The following is an 18902-nucleotide window of genomic DNA, read 5'->3' as shown; positions in this document are numbered from 1 at the left end:
CTACAAAGAAAGCCATGTGGGACAGGATATGTTTTAGATTTAGTTGCTCTTTTGCATCTTCTTTTTCAACTAAGAGGATTACTAGTTTGATAAAGTTTTGAAAGAGGCTGTAAAGGAAAAGGAAAAAAAGAAAGCATGGAGCCTGTTTGGTAAGCCCCTTCCATAGGGTATCATAGCAAGTAATGGAAGGGGACATGTTCGGCTTGTTAGGGGCGGATGATCTCCTTCCCTTTCTCCCCTGTACCACTTTATTCCCCTGCACCCCTCGCCCCAGGAAGTGCACAGAAATATGGCAGCTCATCTTCTTTAGAAACATCTGGTAGTGGTAGTTAAAATTCTGCTTTACCATTATGCCCACATCTGTATTTATTTCTTGTGCTGCCTTGGAAATCAATTTGGAATCACTCATCTATATAGAATAAATCACCCATCTATACAGAGAATTCAAACAGGCTTGGAAAATGCTATGAGATTTTAAATTGGCCAATCCTGTGAGAAGATATTTAGCTTCTCAGCATTTGGCTGGGTCTGCCTATAACAAATTGCCCTAGAAAGGAAACATCTGGCATGTGTCTGCATGTGGGTGTGTCACTCAAACATTTGGTTCAAAGACACTTTTGACGCTTGTTTACAAAACTGCAACCATGACCATTCCAAAGGCAAAACATATTTTCCAGAGAAAACAATGTTCTGTGGGAACTCCTTTCTGTGTTAATCTGTCTGTCCTACTCTTTTGATTTCAGAGCACAATGTATAACATCGTCAGCTGGACTAGCTCCACACAAGATAAGCACGATTCTTCGGGTTCATCATAAATTCTCTTTTCCAGGAACTGCTTGGTCAGGGAGGCATGGAGTTTGTTTTTGCTGATACAGATGTCCAGAACTAGTTCGGATTCATGCAAAAGCAATGACAGAATTTTACAGTAGAGAGGAAGGGACAATAGAGAAATTTCTTGTCTATCTAAAGGAGGTTTATTCTTCCACTGAACGAAGAAGAAAAATTGACACAAACCCCTTGGTTTAATTAGGATGACATGAGTCATTTGTGAGACTTGTGAAATAATCATAAGGTTGTGGCTCCATTTTAAAATAAAATTTTTAGGTTGCACTGAAGCTGCTGACATGGGCTCCAGCTATTTGACCTGTAAGCAGCAGCTTTTTGTATATGTGTAGTAAATTTATGGTGGTGGGACCAGTGTATCTGACCAGAAAATAGAAAATGCTCTACTCCTGTCTACTTTCAGTACATTTTCTTGGACAGCCTCCCACAGATGATGTAAAGGCATCCAATGATCACCACAGCATTTACAGTCCTACACACTGAATCTCTCAGCTAGCACACATTTAATCTTGAAGAAAATACTGGAGGAATGTAGCTATGTACTCTGTGTTAAATTCTTTACTTTTTTCACAGCAATGTAATGGGATCCGTAGGTTAGTGTATTTCTTTTTGGCCATTTTGTTTGGAGGTATACTCTATGGTTAATAAGCTGATAGTCAACATACTTTCTGCATATATATATGTATATATATAATTTTATAGAGCCAACTAGTTCTGAAAAAAATATTTTTAAAAGTATATTGTCTTGATTTTTTTCTTTTTACTTATGCATTCACTTCTTGGACAATAATGTGATTATAATAAAAAAATTATATAAAAGAACTTTAGTTTGGTGGGGGTGTCTTTGGGGTTGGGTCTCACTTGACTAGTTGTGGAACTTGGGATGGATCCTCCTGCCTCAGCATCTCAAGTGCTCCACCATGCAAGGACCATGAACATTCTCTTTTAAATGGAGAGTTTCTAAACGAAGCCACAAGGGAGAGGTGTAAGAGCAGAAGACAGAAAACTTACCGGGATTGCAGCTGTAGTTCCCAAGATGTATAGGAACAAAAGCAGCGTCTTCATGCTTTCTAGACCTGTGAGTCAAGAAGACAACGTCAGTGATTGTGAAAGTTTCCTCAAGAAAGGGTACATTATCTTATGAAGCATAGTTTGATATTGTCTATTTTATTTAGAAGTGGCTATTATTTTAGTGGTCTCACATATCTGAAAAGGTGGATAAGTGTCAATTCTTACCTAATTTTGTCCCTGGAAAGATGGAGCCTTGATATTTTTTTCCCTTTACCATGAGAAAAACCATATACTGCCAAGAGACCTCCTTCTGACTCCAACCCTGTCTCAGAGACCTTGAGCAAGTCACTCACCCTGTCTCAGGTACAGTTTTCTCACTTGATGAGCACTGAGGAGGGATGATCCTCTAGACCTGGTGCTTTGGGGTTATGAAGTTAAAAATAATTCTGTGAATTTCATGATCTCTCAAATGCTGCTCTTTTCTCAAAAATATATTCTGACTATTGTATCAGTAGTATTTTATATACAGAATTTAGAGCAACTACATAAGATAAATTTAATATAAATGTAAGTTTAGTAAATTTAGAATAAATATACAAGGTCTCTATTATTGATGATAGTTGGAAGATATTTTGTTCTCAGTGGATGCTAATTGTAAAGAATTGTTGAAAAATGCAGTTTCTTTTCTCTATATTTCAAATTTTAATATTTAAAATGATGCAAAAACTGGGGCTGGAGAAATGGCTCAGTGGTTAAGAGCACTGGCTGCCCTTGCAGAAGACCCATGTTGGGTTCCTAGCACCCACATGGTGGCTAAGAACCATCCATAGATCCAATTCGAGCTTTGCATGACACAGGTGCACTTAGAAGCAGGCAAAAAACTCATATGCATAAAAATAAAAATAAATAAGTAAAATTATGTGAAAACTACATGTGATGGCATAATCTCAGTAAACCACTGGTAAATATTTGCTTGTCTAATGTTAAAAAATAAGGAGAAGGCTTAACTTTGGAGAGAAAGGATTTTTTATTCTTTAAGATAAAAAGAAGAAACGTTTAAGTATATATGGAGGCTCCAGTAATATCACTTCATTAAGAAGACTGTAATTATGCCTTCTTTACCTTCCAAAGCATTCATAGTATTTTGGCAAACACTAAATGCTACCTAGAGTAAGTTACTTAAATTCTCTAAACTGCATCTCTTGAATGGGAATAATTCCTTCAGTGTCACATGGAGTCACTGACATGGGAAGCTCTCTGTAGACTCGTAGGGATCACACACAATGTAGCTGTTAGACTCTGTTGTGCCTGCTGCATAGCAATCTTATTCTGTTTTGTATGGTTTGATAGCATGATAATAAGCATGTCTTAAATTTGGCCTCACTTTTTCTCCTTTCTCCTTCCATCCTTTCTTCCTGGAGATGGTTTTAAGCTGCCTATGAGTCCTAGTTTCAAAGTGTATTTACACTTGGTTTGCTTATTGAAAACAAACATGTAGGGGCTAGAGAGATGGTTCAGTGGTTAAGAGCACTGATTGCTTTTGCAGAGGCCCTAGGTTTGATTCCCAGCACCCACATGGTGGCTAACAACCATCTATAACTCCAGTTCCAGGGGATCTGATGCCTTCCTCTGACTTCTGTGGGCACTGCATGACATGGGTGCACTTATACACATGCAGACAATACACTCACATACATAAAATAAAAATAATAAACAAAAAAATCTATATGATAATTTATATCCTAGGTTTCTTTCACATGCAGGCAATCTGTACTTGGGAGATAAGGGTATTCTTGAGTTCAAGTCTTTCTAGTCTCAGGTGAGAGATATTTTCATGTTGGCTTAACCTAAAAGAGCTATCTGGGAGCTGAGAACTGGGGCAATCCTTCCATAGCTGTAGGGAGACATTTAAAGGCATTGAACAAGTACAGAGTTTGCATGTAAATTTAGGTGGCTAGTAGTCCAGACTTTGTGACAGCCCATCACTTACTGCATGGGTCACTATTATTCACCCAAGTGGAACTACTGTTTCACAAGATGGAACTGCTTTTTAGGATATTTTGCTTATTGTCATTTGGAAAATTAAAATAGAATTTGGACAGAATATGGCAATGTCATTTAGAACAATTCAAGCAGGAGCGCACGTCCAGTTTCCATGATAAAGAAGATGCCTATAGTAAACGTCTAAAGGCAAGAGCTTGTGGGACAACACAGCATCTAGAATTTAGAAGATGTAGAGTTTTCTGTTGTGTTCTACTTTGTCCTTCATATAATTCACTGGGCATTTTGTCTCATAAAGCTAACCGTACTTGTCACACATTAAGTAAAACAATTTCATGGTCTTCAGACTTTTATTTGAATGTGCTGATTTGTATAAATAAGACAGAGTGGGGAACGTTCCCGGGAAATGAGATATTTTGAAAACAACTGTAATACTGAAGATTCAGGGAGGCTCAATTCGCCGATGCTGCAAAGTACTTTGAAAATGAAAACCATAATGTTCTTGCTCAGTGTGATGAATACTGTTTATTCTTGGATAAGTAGAAAGTCATTTATTTTGAGACATTCAGACATGGTGTGCTATCTCTACAAAGTGCAGATTGTTAGTGTTCAGAAAGAACAAATAAAACTCTAGATGAAGAGAGACAAAATTTTGAATATGTGGAATTGTATTTGATGACAGACTAAATATGTGCCATTGATGTGAACTTAGATGAAAGTTCTTTCTCCAATGAACAAGCTTGTTCAAAGCAGTATACCTGAGAGAACACTTGGTGTGGAATGGGAATGTCTGAGTTCCAGACCTCAGCTGCCTTTCATTAGCTCAGAGATTAAAAAAAAATTATTACTTTTATGTGTATGTGTGTATTGCCTGCATGTAGGGAAGTGCACTCGTGTCATGCAATGCCCGTGGGGTACAGAAGAGGCTGTCAGATACCCTGGAACTGGAATTATGGACAGTTGTTAGCTGCCATGTGGGTGCTGGAATTCAAACCCTGGTCTTCTGCAAGAACATTCAGTGTTCTTAACCACTGTAGCTCAGAAATTTTGATCAAGTCTTTGTTTCCTACCTACAAAACAGAGAAAGAAATAGTCTTTCTGATTTATCTTCTGGGGCTGTTTTGAGACTCAAATGAGATCATCTAGACATTTAGCAATTCAATGAAGTGGGAGAAACTGCCAATTCTTGAAACACTCCACAGCAGAAAATAACTCAATAACACCATTCATTAATAATTCACAGAGATTTTAAATCATCTTGGTACTAAGTGTCCCCAAAATCTTTCTTTCCTTCATACCAGTGTTTATTTTCATGAATCTAGAGAGGCTGAAGATGAGGGATGGTAGAGTGTCTTTTCCTTCTGTTAGGAGCTTCTAGGAAAGCTTCAGCTGATACATAAAAGGATGCCAGCAAGGCTGCAGGCTATAGGTAAGACCTTTCTAGGTAAGACCAGTATTTACAATATCAAATGTCTAGAGTTCTTCTATTAGTTAACCAACATGCCATTCAAACTAATATCCTGATGGAACATTTGGTATAGCAGAAATAAATGTCCTAAGAACCAAAACTCAAGAAATATCTACTCTGTTCTAACTGATGGTGTCTTGAGACAACGTCATACATTTCCCTATGTATAAACATTGCAGTAAAGATGCTGTAAATTCTTTGCTACTACCCTCATTGATGCAGTCTTATTTTCCTTTCCTCAAAACTGGGCTGTCTTTGGTGACTTACTAGACCAAGTGGTTGAGGTAGAAGCAATATTCCAGACTTCTGAGTCCAGGTCACAGAAGCCTTGGAGTTTTTAATCTTGCTCTCTTGGAACATTTGTTTTGGGAGCCCTGAGCCACTGTAACAAACTGTCATGCCACAGAAGAAAGACACCATTGAACAGTCCCTGCTGACGTCAGATTTCCATGTGTCCTTGATAGAGCACAGGCCATGTAAGTGAAGCTCCTTTGCAGGTGAGTCCTCCTGAGTGATCTCACCAAATTCCCGACCCACAAAATCTTGAGACATTCTATAAAGGCTATTGCTTTGGATCAGTGAATGAGTATCCAGCAATAGATGACTAAAGGAGCAGTCAACCCTCTTAGTAGTCTTATTTACAACCCTCTTAGTAGGCTCATTTGTATTCACCAGTGTCTTATTTTACTGAGAAAGTATCTTCTTATCACTCACTTTAACAGTAGCTAATGTTATATGAAAGGTAACATGGTAAGCACTTCCCATATGTACTACTCATGTGTTCCCACATGTGACCTCACCTCCATTCTTTAGTAGTATTCACCCACTGAAAACTTCCTGGACAATATGCAGTTTTGCCAGTATGGAAATCAAAGGACACCCCCAAAGGGTACTTTTCAAGGACATCCTCAAAGCTCCATTTCTCTTGCTCAGAATAAATTAGTACACCCCCCCTCTTCTAAGTCGTGTTATTGAGGGATTACTTTAATTATATTTGGAGGATCCCACAGGCTTCTCAAGGCAGGACTATGCAACAACCACCGTGCCACACCTCTTCATCATTCCTTTCAGAGATCCTCCTCTTACTATACCACTTGCTAATCTCCCCATGTCTTTGTTCAGCATTCCGTAAGATACGAACCCACAGAGCAATTCTTTATACCTTTTCCCTCAAGCATTTCCTTCCACAAAGCCCCCATCTCCATCACTCTCCACCCCATTGGGTAACGGGGGAAATTATTTTGGTCGTAGTTATTCTTTCTCAATTTTTGTACAGTAGCCATCTTTTACTTTCTCTTTCTCTGCAAATGCAGGGTTTTCTCATTTTCACATTTATTCCCCCCACCCCCCAGAATTTCTGTGTATTCTTCAGGATCTTGACAATTAGTATGGTTGGGATAAATAGAGCAGAAAGCTAAGAAGTGCAAGTTTCAGAGTCCTCATTTGTGCAGGAGCCACACGAAATTCTGTACCTGATTCTGACTCCTCTGTTTTTAATACACACTTGTACAAACTCCCAGCTTTATGAATCATATGTCTCCTCTGGATGGTTCCTCTCAAGGCCTATGGTATTTGTATTTGTACTTCAGGGCTTAAAATGTGCAAATGGGGGGTGGAGAGGTGGCTCAGTGGTTAGGAACACTGAATGTTCTTGCAGAAGACCCAGGTTCAGATCCCAGCACCCACATGGCAGCTAACAACTGTCCACAACTCCAGTTCTAGGGGATCTGACAACCTCTTCTGTCCTCCGTGGGCATTGCAGGACATGGGTGCACTTCCGTACATGCAGGCAATACATGCATACACATAAAATAAAAATAATAAATTTAAAAAATATAAAAAAAACCCCATGTAAATGATTGCTCTGTGTTGTTAGAGCATGGCAGTTCCTGTTCTGAGGGCTAGATCCTGCGATCACATATCCTGTTCTTATTCTACCTGTAGCTCTCCTCTTTACCCCCTGAAACTCCCCCTCCCTCCCTCCCATGCCTGATTCTTGGCTTTCTCCTCTGGCTACTTTTACTCGATTTTCTCTTATTAGTTAATCTCCATGAGTCTAGTATAAAGCTCTTGGTTTCAGTGGAAATTGTCTCTCTTTTGTTAATGAGTCAGTTGTTCAGTTCTGCTAGTTGAGAGGAATTTCAAGAGCTTTCAACTCTCTGAATGGACCAAGAATTATTCACTGGGGGGAATTCTCTTTCAGGATTAAGAAAAACAGCAAATAATGCCTAAACACAGTTCCAAGTAGCCTGATTCTCATGGTATTGGCCCCTTTGGGGAATAATGGTGTGCTTTGAGGAGCCTTTAGCTCTGTGTGAACCAGGAATGAAAGCACTCCAAGCAGAAGTCCCTCCAGGACTTAGCACGGGTTCTTGCGTACCTTGGTCAGGGCTAACAGTTTTAATAGGGAAAGCAAATGCTTGCCCAGTGGTGTAACATTACTCATTACCTAGACCCTCTGAAAGAAGCAGATGCAATAAATCCTAATGGGTTTTATGGCTAGAGTTAGTTAGAGGAATTTTTTGGAAAAGGTAAAAAAACTGTAGTTAACTTATGCCTTCTGAGAGAAAGTCCTAGGAGGATTCATTTGAGTAAGTCAGAAACATAGCTGGTCCACAGCTGGGCTGTGTTTTTCTGTTCGTTCTTCTTCTTCCACCCTGGGAAGGGATTTCCCTCAGATACCCGGATACCTTTCACTTGTGTCTCCACATCCACTCCCTTCCTCTCCATCCTTAGCTGTCTGGGGCCCATGTGAATGGGATCAGCTGAGTTTCTTGACCAGTTTCTGTTGGGTTCAGCCAAAAGGGAGCCCTGACAGGAGGAGTAAAGAGGGGCAGAGGGAAATATGGCTGCAGCCTGTATTTTTCAGTTCCCGCCAGATGACCATGGCTGTTGGAGGTCATTGCCCCTCTTGGCGACTCTTTCACACAGCATTTCTTATTTGGATTCAGAAGAATTTCCTTCCTCTTTCATTTGCAAGCTCTGTCCGCATTAACCTATTCCTCCTTTATAGCTTCTGCATACATAGCTTGGTTAATAACTCCTAATTACATTCTCCTCAAGTCCTCAGATGTAAGTTTCTTGCCTGGAACCATGATTTCCTATCTGTTTTCTTGACTGATAACAACCCTGGATTCAAAAATTTAAGATCCATAGGTTTGACTTCCTTCATATTACCTGCTAGGGAGGCTTCCTCCTCTTCCCAGGGGGTTCTGTTTTCGGCTTTCCTTATGCTACTTTAGTTCACCCAATTTGTTTAGTTCTGTTCTCTTCCACTTTTATCCCCCTCCCCCTTTCATTCAAAAGAACACTTAACTCTGAACATTTTATACATTATTCTGACAACACTGTTTTTGGTGATTAGTCCTAGGACTCGTCCAGCTTTATCTAGTCAAGGGTAGTCTAGTTAGCTGAATACAAGTAAAATGACATTTTGGATGAGTAATACTGTGTCAGGGAATCTTTGCTGGTATTTTTTGGATGATAACTATTTTTGGCTTCACAGTACCAAGTGTGCCCACCACATTCAAGAACTAGACTATGGATCTTTAGAGCTGTTAACCCTACCATGCGGATGTTAGGAAGCAGTGAGGTGAATCAGCCATCTCCAACATGACCCCAAATCAGACCTTACTATAATCACTATTTAAATACAAAGGATTTGATAAAAATGAAGCAACAAAGAATCAAAGATAATATAAGCATGGGTTGGCTATGTGCCACCTGTGGGTATAAAACCAGCTATTAATATCTAGCTTTCAAGTTGTAGTGGCTGAATACGTTTTTACCCAGGATATTTTTTAAGGTTATAACAGAACATTTGTTTTTGAAACTATTCACTTTATATTATTTTCAGATCACATGGCGAGATCAATCAGCTGTTTTTATCAGTGAGCTCATAGTGGTTCTCTGCCTCCCTCCCCCAATGTCTATCTATCATCCAGAAGGCTATTGAATACAAGATGGCTGGCAGTGAATGCTAAGGTCTAAACCGAAAGTTCTCCTGGATTAAAGCAAGTTTTCAGTGTTGTCCTTTTTGCATATTTTAGGAAGTTATTGGAAGTCTTTACAAAGAGAGACTGAGCTGCACTCCAGTGTAAGGTCTTCAGATCTACTACCATGTGCTAGAGCCAGAGTCAGAACAGAAAAAGAGGAAAAGAAGATACTTGGGGTCTTGTTTCCTCAGAATTCCAACAGAACGTCCCATAGATTTACAGAGCATTAGCTCAAAGTCGTTTGGTGGCTAATGAAAGGTTAATGGGAGGCACAGAACTAATGGCTTGCTTCCAAGTTACAAATGACTCCAGTGTACGAGAGACCATAAGCATTTGGCCAACATGGTGTTGTGAAGCAAATCACAGGTTTTCACTGACATAAATACAGTGAATTCTTCTGACTTTTCCCCTAAATCTCAGTTTACTCCCAATGAATTCCTCTTACATCATATCAGTAGTTTGGCAGCTCAAGCTGAATATGGAAAAAATGGCTTTGGTTCTAGAGATAATGAGGTTCTCTGAAGAGTGAATTAACTAACTCTGGAGGCAAGGCACTTCTGTTAGACATTTCACATTCTATTTGCCTTTATTTAAAACCCAGTAGTGAACCGGATATTTGTTCCAAAAATTTGCCTAATTTTTTTCTTTACAAGTTATGAATCTGAACATTATATATAATCAGTGATTATACTGTAGTGACAGAGATTTTTAATGGAATGTATAATTTCATTATTTTAACCACAATACACTTGCACCAGATATTTATAAAATATGTAATTCCACTAATAGATGTTCTCCATTTATTTCAGTTAGGCTTTAGGAATTTGGGGAGACCATCCTCCAAGTGACTCTGCTGCTTCTCACTGCCACAAGTGACCACATTAGATGTAACCGTGGCACACAGTGGGAAGGCTATGGGGTAATCTTGGCTTAAAGAACATATTCTATTTGTTGTCTTGTTTAACCCGGCATTCCAAGTTCAATAAAGAAAGTCATTTCTACATTTTTTAAAAAAATTATTTTTATTCATGTCAGTGTGTATCTGTGTGTGTAGGTGCCAGCAGAGGCCAGAAAAGGGCATTGGAACCCCTGAAATCACAGGTGGTTATAAGCCACCTGATATGGTACTGGGATCTGAACTTGGGTCTTCTGGAGGAACAGCAAGTGCTCTTAAAGTCTGAACCATCTCTCCAGCCCTGGAAAGTCACTTCATTGAATAAAAAAACAAAGGTGTCAAGGAAGCAGATGTTGGCTCAAAATTAGCGTTTGTTGTAACTAAGGGATCTTTAGAAACTCTCTAACTCCTGGCATCACATATAAAAAAATTTTTCCTTTCTATGGGAAAGGGGTAGTAATATGGGTTACATATGGTAGATAAAATTGTATGACGATTGTTCCCAAGCAAGGGACACCAAGTCACTACAGTCTTTCTGCATAGCTGCCTCAGAGGGAACACAGAATACTCCCTGCTTGAAGCCCTTTGCTTAAGCTTCTTTTTGTGTTAAAAGGATTGCCTCTCACCATGGGAGAGGTTGTAATTGGTTTTCACCATGAAAGGAGGTAATTAGATTTCTTAGCAGCTCCACAAGCTCTGTGCTTGGAAAAGCAAGACAAGGAGCCTGAATGTCCTTTCCTTCAATTGGATTATGTGGTCCAGACAAACCTGGAGACATGGATTTGAAAGGTACAGCAGAATGGGCCACACATGTGTCAGCCGCTCCTGGTCTCTGAAGGAGCAATTCCAACTTTGGCCTATAAGCACAAGGGCATGGCCCTGCAAATTCAAGATGGGAAGATGGACCTGTAATAGTTAAATAGTGCTGGGATATTGCACTTGGTAGGGAAAACAGGTAATTTCTCTGAATGGAACCCTCTGCGTCCTCCCTCTCTTTGTTCAGAAATTTTTATCTCCTGGAGGATAAAGTGTCTAAAATTTGACATGCATTAGCACATAGCTATCTAGATTGAATAAACAATCAGCCACTGTGGGTACTGTAGTTCATTTTGGGTTCTTTCTTGATGCAATTGCTTCTATTTTTGGAGTTTTTTCTAGATACCTAAGGTAAAGATAGAGCAGAGTTGATTTTTGTATTTGATTTCTTCCCAGTTTCTATAGCTTTTAGAACACTAATTAAATTAATATATTAATTTAGAATATGCATTTAAGTTCAAATTAAGTTAATTAAATTTGAAGCTCTGCATGGCTTTGCCACTTAAGCCTACTTAGCATGACCATATGTCTCCACCTGGCACTCTCACCTCACTGCTCCTCTTTTCTCTTTCTATTTCTCTTCCCTGTTCTCCTAAGATTTAACAAGCTGTGTGAACACTGAACTGGGGTGCCAATATTGTTGCCCATACCTCTGAAAAATTCCTCTTTTCTACTGATCACATCATACTTCAGTGAAATTTTAGTGCTAGTACTTGACTTAAGTCTGAACTGTCTTTGTTTTGCCTTGAGTTCCCCAGGCAGCTGAGGCTTCCAGTTTTAGATCCTTTTCTGGCAGCCTCAGTGAAACTCCTGAGTCCTCCTTCCCTTCCAGATAAAGAAGACTTGCTTCGGTGCTTTGATCTTGAAGACAGATGACAATTCTTTTTCATCTTTGTCTAAAGTTAAAGGATGTGGTATCCTATAAAAAGGAGAGACTTGCCTTGACTAGTCTCCCTGCTTTTCTTTTTTTCATCTTCTTACTAACATTTTGTTTCCTGGAATATATACAACCCTACTTCCAAATAAGGCCAGGTATCCTCTGTTGAGTTCGTTTATATCAGAGGAAGCCTGTAGGCTGCTAATTTTAGTAGTTATTATAGCTATGGAAAATTTCCTTTCTGGGAAAAATAGTAAACAAAACAATTATTATAAGTACCTCATAATCAGACTCAAACAGAACATTCTCCCTGTCTTTACAGGAGAGTCAAAGGCTTTGTTATCAGAGAACAAATCCTTTACTCATATTTTGGCCATGAAATGCATGCTGTTACCTGATCTAGAGTTAACACTGATACTTTAGGGCTCTTAAAGTATTAATGAGTCTCTGGGGAGAGCTCTATGTCATGATATTAAAGTCATCTGAAGGATGCAAACAAAGCTCTTTTAGTTTGAATTTTCTGCTGAGTCACCACGTGACATCAAGGTGTGCCTACATGGGTAATGAGGAGGATATTCTCAGACCCAGTGAAACAGAGTTCCTAGACCATAGTTACCTAATTGAACCTACCATCATGAGGGTCTTAGCTTGGGGAAGACAAGGTTCTAACCAGAAGTCTACAGAGATGTTAAGATACACATGCAATTTAAACCAAGTAGAGTCCATTCATGTAGTCCTAAAAGAAGAGGACTCTGTGGAGAGTTGGTTAAGATATACATCTCCCATTTCCCTGCTCTTTCTCAGAGGAGTTGAGTTGGTTGTCCATCAGTTTGTCACATTTTCCATGATATATTCTGCTCCAAGGTCTTTGCACAAGATGTTCACACTTACTCCTCCCAACCACCCTGTTATACACACAATTATCCTCTATAGAGTCTTCAGGTAAGGGGGAGTAATTTTTGACCTTGAGTAGAGGTCAACCTCTTTGCATACTCTTAGCAAAAACACGTTGTCTCATGACACACATACAGTATGTGCTGAAATATAGCATGGATTTTTTTTTACCCTCAAAATTCATGTGGTATAAAAGAAAGATTCATTGTCTATGCTTGTGCAGTCTCTCACATTAAAGTACACAGTCTCAGTTACTTCAATTTGAGTGACAAAATACCATTTCAGTATGTGCTGAAATATAGCATGGATTTTTTTTTACCCTCAAAATTCATGCGGTATAAAAGAAAGATTCATTGTCTATGCTTGTGCAGTCTCTCACACAGTCTCAGTTACTTCAATTTGAGTGACAAAATACCATCAGGGAAACATTCTGAAGTGATCTCAAGCAATAATTGTTTTCAAAGGTAGCTTTGACAAAATGGGTGAGAAAAGAGATAAAGCATACACAGTCACTATTCTTAAGGCATGACTTCATTGCTGCAAGGATTGAAATAACACAACTCTAGAAACCTCACTTACAGATTCAGGTGGTTTTACATGGGCCATTTAAAGAGCACTGGAAGAAGCAATATGATTAAAAGGTGGAAAATGTGGAAAGCATCACCGTAGAATGAGGACTTGTACCTGGGATCAAATTTGCTGAAGCAGCAGATTTTTCAAAGGTCTGTCACCAGCCACAGAAGGACTGGTGATATTCAGTATTAGATCATCCATCAGACTTCCCATGTATGAAGACTTTCCACAACATTCAGAAAATGTAAAAATGGGAAATCACTTTTATAAAGTATTTAAATGAAATGAGATTTAAAATTTGTTCATGAAACAGTAGGTTAGACATCCTAAGTATTATCATACATTACCCATTTGTGCATTTAGGTTATTCTAAACCAGTAGCCAGTCTCCTGTGGGGCGCAGGAGGAAAACAACCTAGAAAGGAAAGAATGAAAAATAGAACTCAACGTTGCTTGATAATGTATACTGCATTTACTATAACATCTAACCCATGTTAAAGGCTAGTTGCTAATTAATTAGAAAAATGAAGATGGCTTTGTCCTCAAGGTCACCTTATGTTTAGGCATACATAATTTCCATTAATGTGATGATTTGATTAATGTCCATCTCCTGACACACAGCCCCCAAAGAACATAGCTCTGTCCAGCTTAGATCCCTGTTGCATCTCTGGTATTTCATAGGCTATAGAACACTGCATACATCCATTGTTTGAGGCATCAGATAAAAATATCGCTTATTTAAATAATTGCCTGACCCAGAAAACACTGGAGAAATGCATTATGAAAGCTAATGCTTTCAGGAAAGATGTTTTAATAACTTTTGTTCTAGTGATGATCAAGATGAGAAAAGTCTTTTTCATTATTTAAACTGTTAAAAAAACAAAAACAAACCCCCAAACCAATAATTATTTCTTTTCTTTTCTCTTTACAAACTTAGTGGTCCACATTTAGGTGATGATTTTTCTGAAGCTGCTATCACAATTTACTCTTTGGGAGGTTCCAAGTTCAAAAAGACCATTTCTATCAGTATTAGACTGTCTCATGAAAAGGATAACAACTCTTCCTTATGATGCACTCATCCATTATCTCAATTATCTTATAACGATACTATAAATTGGCTTTTATTCTCTTTTAAATATAGGGGAAACAGGCTTTTGAGTTAGCAACTAGCCTGTAACATGGGTTATATGCTATAATAAATAATAAGTAAATGCAGTATGCATTATCAGGAGAGGTGGTTTCTGTTTTTCCTCCTTTCCTTTCTAGGTTGTTTTCTTCTTGTACCCCAAAGGAAACTGGCTACTGTTTGAGTTGTTTTTCTTGTTCATTTTCTTAATACCTCCTATTCACTGAATCTTTAAAGGAAACATTTAGCTACTGCAACTGGTGTACATAAGTCAGTTGCATAATAGGAAAGAAATGAGACAGGTCTGGAGACTTCATTTCCAAAGAAGGATTTTGAGGCCAACAAGAGCTATTTCACAGAGCCGGTCATGACTTGGGAATCGCTCTATACCCTTTCATCACTATGACAACAGGCTGCTCCTGCTTCATGAAGCCAGAAAAAGCAGCTGACGTCTCAATGCTAGGGACATAGGGGAGAGGTTTACAAAAAACACAACAACAACAACCAAAAAGCCCTTTTGTTTGAATGTCAACAGAGAGAGGAAAAAATACCCCTAGAGCAAGTCAAAACCCCTATTCTTGCCTTCAGAAAAGACCTGAAAGGAAAAATGTTGGGGGCCTTTCCCTCTTGTCCAAGTAGGCCAGTAAAGCAGGATTGACCGGGAGTGGTGTGGCTCCTCTCCGCCTGGGGAAAGGCTGCAGCTGAAAACCTCTTTCATTTGACTTGGCCATAAAAAAGCTTCTAATTGATGAAGGAATAGAGACTGTCAGTAACAAATATCTCATGTTGAAAATGGTTTCTTTTACATTTCTTTTAACTAAGAAAAAAAAAAAACAAAGAAAACTCAAAGACTCTTTCCTTCTTGATATTCGGTTTTACTATTATAAACATCAGTCCAAGTGCATAACATATACCTGATAACATGAGGTTTCTTATGGCAATCAGTAAAATTTCTTATGGTCTAGTATTCTGTCAGGTACCATACTTGTATTTAATGAGTATTTCATTTGATCCTTGCAAGGACCCCATTTATGGGTATTCTTTGCTTATTAGATGGTTAACTGAACCCTGGTGGTAAGAAATGACTGGTCAAGCTCACATAGCTTGTGAGGCAGAGTCAGGATTGCATTCCAGGTGTCTCATACTCTGCAGCCCATACTCTGTACACTCCGCTGTGTGGACTCAGAGACTCCTTTCTGATACCGAGGAACTGTTATAGACAGAATGCATAAGTCCAAGGGGGAAACCCAGAGTCTGTTCCCTTTCCAGAGTTTGAGTTGTGACCTATAGCTAGACCAATACTCTCATATTTGTTATGATTATGTAATATATACTAGGCATAGATACGTTTCCTCCTTTGTTCTCACATCAAATTTCTGCAGCATCTATTGTTTTATCATTGTCCCACAAATGAGGGCACTAAGGCACAAAAAGGTGAAGTTGTTTTTCCTCAGTCCCACAACTACTTAGTGTGAAAGTCTGGATGTAAACCACACCTATGTAATCTTAGGTAAACCAGAGTTACATGGTTATGTGATCATATATAAACCAGAACCCCATGGTTTTTCTCTTGTTAATTGGATTGGCTATCTTTGAAGCAATTAGCCTTTTCCAGAGTTCTGTCCATACTGTGATGTCCATGGCAAAAGCAAGACTGTCTCTAGGTGCTAATACATCTCAAGTGCATCCTTTAGCAGAAGACAGCCTGTGAGGCCTGTAAGAAGCAGTCTCTGGAAAGTTCTCCTGGATTTATGGGGGCGTCACTTTTCCCTCACTGAAGATTGTTCCAGAGTAATAAGAGAGTAAAACACATCTTAAACCATTTAACAAATTGTCTATGTCCTTGATGGAAAAATGTTGCCAACGTGCTTTGGACATTGAGCTAAATGTAACCAATTTAACAGTGTTCATGTACTGCTGCTACCAGTCAGCCGAGTAAGAGGAACAGTCACGGGGAAACGAACTGCATCAAGTTTGGGAGTTGTCCACATGTGTCACTGTGCACTTCACTTCTGTCATCATCGTTTATTATTTTTACTCAGCTAACACATGAAACTGTGCCATAATAGGCTATGGGGATTAAATCCTAAAGGACAAGGAAAAGAATTCCCAGCATTCTAACTGTTCAATGACTGTGCAAAATTCTCTGAAAAAAAAAAAGGGAGGGGTGGTTCAAATAGTATACATATTCTTATCCCAGATGTGGAGAGTCACATAAATTAGTTAGATGACAGGTGAAGAAATAGACTGCTTTGCTTTGCTAGGTCTCATTAGATGATCCAGAATTTAAATCTTTTCTAAGAATGGTGTCTTAAAAAATACCACTCATAACCAGCAAGATTTAACTGAGTAAACTGTCAACTGAAAAACTGATATCAAGAGAAAGTGGAGAATTTAAAAAAAAAAGATTTTTCTGAATTGGACGGTGGACACGTTTCCATTCAGTGTGCTGAGGCCTGCGCCAGAGAAGACGGATATAATGCCAAGGTGACATGTTTAACCTCTTTGCAGAAGAAAGGCAGTGCAATGAGCCGTTCCTGCGGCAGTGGCTCTTAGTGTACTGTTTCAAATGTATTGGTCTGCAGCTGAGTGCGCGGTAGCTGTCTCCTGTAGGTGACCTTTAATACCTGAAGTAATGAGAAAGCAGGACTTAAATAATGCTGTGTTTGAGAAAAGAGAGCCAAATGGGATGGCACCTTATGAAAGCTTCAGAAGCTCTTATGAAAGCCTTTTAGTTCTTCTTTCTTTTTGCTTTTCTAAAAAAGACATTATCAGGAATTAGATAAATTGAGGTCCCCTTGGATGCATTTTAACACATGATAGTAGGTGACAAGAAAGGACTTATACTGCTAGAGGAAGGACTTGGGAATGGATAATTCAGAAATAACCAAACAAGAATATAATATTAGAGAGATCTTCCTAACGCTGAGAAAAATAAAGTGTTTCAATCCTACATTGCTGTTAGGTATGTGATAGTGCTTGGATAACTTTAGATAATTTAAACATGAATATGCACAAATCATTTGATTTTGAAACTTTACGTTTGCTTTATTTCACATATTTGGTGAAATATTGATATAAAACACATTTTAAGATTCAGACTTTACTGAGATCAGAATGCTGCTCAAACAATTCTAGACTTCTGTTCTTGGTTCTTACTAAAATTATCATTTATTAGTATGTGCTATTTAATCTTGGAGGAGAAAAAGAAACACAACTACAAATAAAATTCCCCACTGAATTTTTTTTCTTTAAATTATATAAAGTGGAACTTTAAAATATATAAATAGCTTTGTATTCTTTAAGCAAAAAATATTACACAGCTTTATCAGATCATGGAAATCAGTTTAAACACATGCGCTTGAACAACATAGCAAATTTATTAACATTTACCTTCTGAGAAGTGGCTGGATCCAGGGCCTTGGTAGAAGACTGAAGCTAAAGTTGAATCCCTTCTTTGCACACAGCCAGGAAACAGAAGTTTGACAAACACCCAAGAGAAACTCTTTCAATCCCCTTCCTCTTTAGCTTGGCTTCTTTGCCTTGAAGCACATTCAAATTTATTGGAGTTGAAATTCTGCTGCTCTGTCAGCCAGTCAGGGTCTGAAGTGACAGATGAGAATTTGGAGGCTGGCACCACAGGGTGTTTCAGGCTGTCACCGTTTTTGTTGCAGATTCCTGGATCTCTCTCCCTCGCTGCCGCTGAGCTTTGCAGGCAGTGCAGACCCAAAGGGAGAGAGCTAATTCTGCTGCGTGCATGCAGTGAACAGCCCTCCCCTAAGCTCTTGTTCTCACAGGCTCTTAACTTGGCCAGAATGTAAGCACTTGGCTCTTCATGCACCCCCCCCCCAACAATGCTGATCCCTTTGGGGAGATTTTTATTTAAAGACTTTGAAAAGTAACTAATACTAGTTATTTCTGTTTTTCCCTTAGGGTGATTGGGGAATAGAGGTTAAGGAAGAAAAGAATAATTGTAGCAGATGCATTTTTACATAGCTCGATTGGAAATTGTTCTCATAAATGCAGCTTGAATGTTAATAGCAAACAGCTCCAGCTACTTTAGCATTTGAGAAAGCTCTGGAAATCTAGGTTGCTACTTACAGTGCACAAGTATGCTTGATCGAGAGACACTGCAGTTCACAGACTGTTCTTCCAGCCTAAAGTCCCTCCTCTCAGCCCAGGGTGCTAATGCTTGGTATAGAAGATGGAATTTTCCTGAGAAAGGTGTGCTTATTTTTGGCTTTGCATTCTGGCTTTTTAACTCACCATGCAGACCATGGCTGGCCTTGAACGGAGATCGGCCTGCCTCTGCCTCCCAAGTGCTGAGATTAAAGGCAGGCACCATCATGTCATGCCCTTCATTCTGGTTATTTCTGTATGCATCTCATTACTTCTGCTACTTTT

The 18902-nt window shown here is 39.0% G+C and overlaps 1 protein-coding gene across 2 annotated transcripts in view; it reads right to left on the bottom strand.

Moving 5' to 3' along the window:
* Sparcl1 (SPARC like 1) overlaps window positions 1–18236 on the bottom strand; it is a 34818-nt gene extending 16582 nt beyond the window's left edge. The window contains exons 1-3 of one of the 2 annotated variants that reach the window (XM_008851739.3): window positions 17892–18235; window positions 13721–13787; window positions 1855–1919 (exon numbers count right to left, since the gene is read on the bottom strand). In XM_008851739.3, coding sequence (XP_008849961.1) covers window positions 1855–1919; window positions 13721–13724 — 69 coding nt within the window. In that variant the 5' untranslated portion in view covers window positions 13725–13787; window positions 17892–18235. Of the gene's footprint in view, window positions 1–1854; window positions 1920–13720; window positions 13788–17891 lie in introns of both variants that reach the window. The other variant, XM_008851740.3, reaches the window with a different exon arrangement.
* Window positions 18237–18902: the final 666 nt, after the last annotated feature.

Source organism: Nannospalax galili, unplaced genomic scaffold (genome assembly GCF_000622305.1).
Source record: "Nannospalax galili isolate Female #2095 unplaced genomic scaffold, S.galili_v1.0 scaffold405, whole genome shotgun sequence".
NCBI classification, from domain to species: domain Eukaryota; kingdom Metazoa; phylum Chordata; class Mammalia; order Rodentia; family Spalacidae; genus Nannospalax; species Nannospalax galili.
This window is presented reverse-complemented; position numbering and strand designations above follow the sequence as displayed.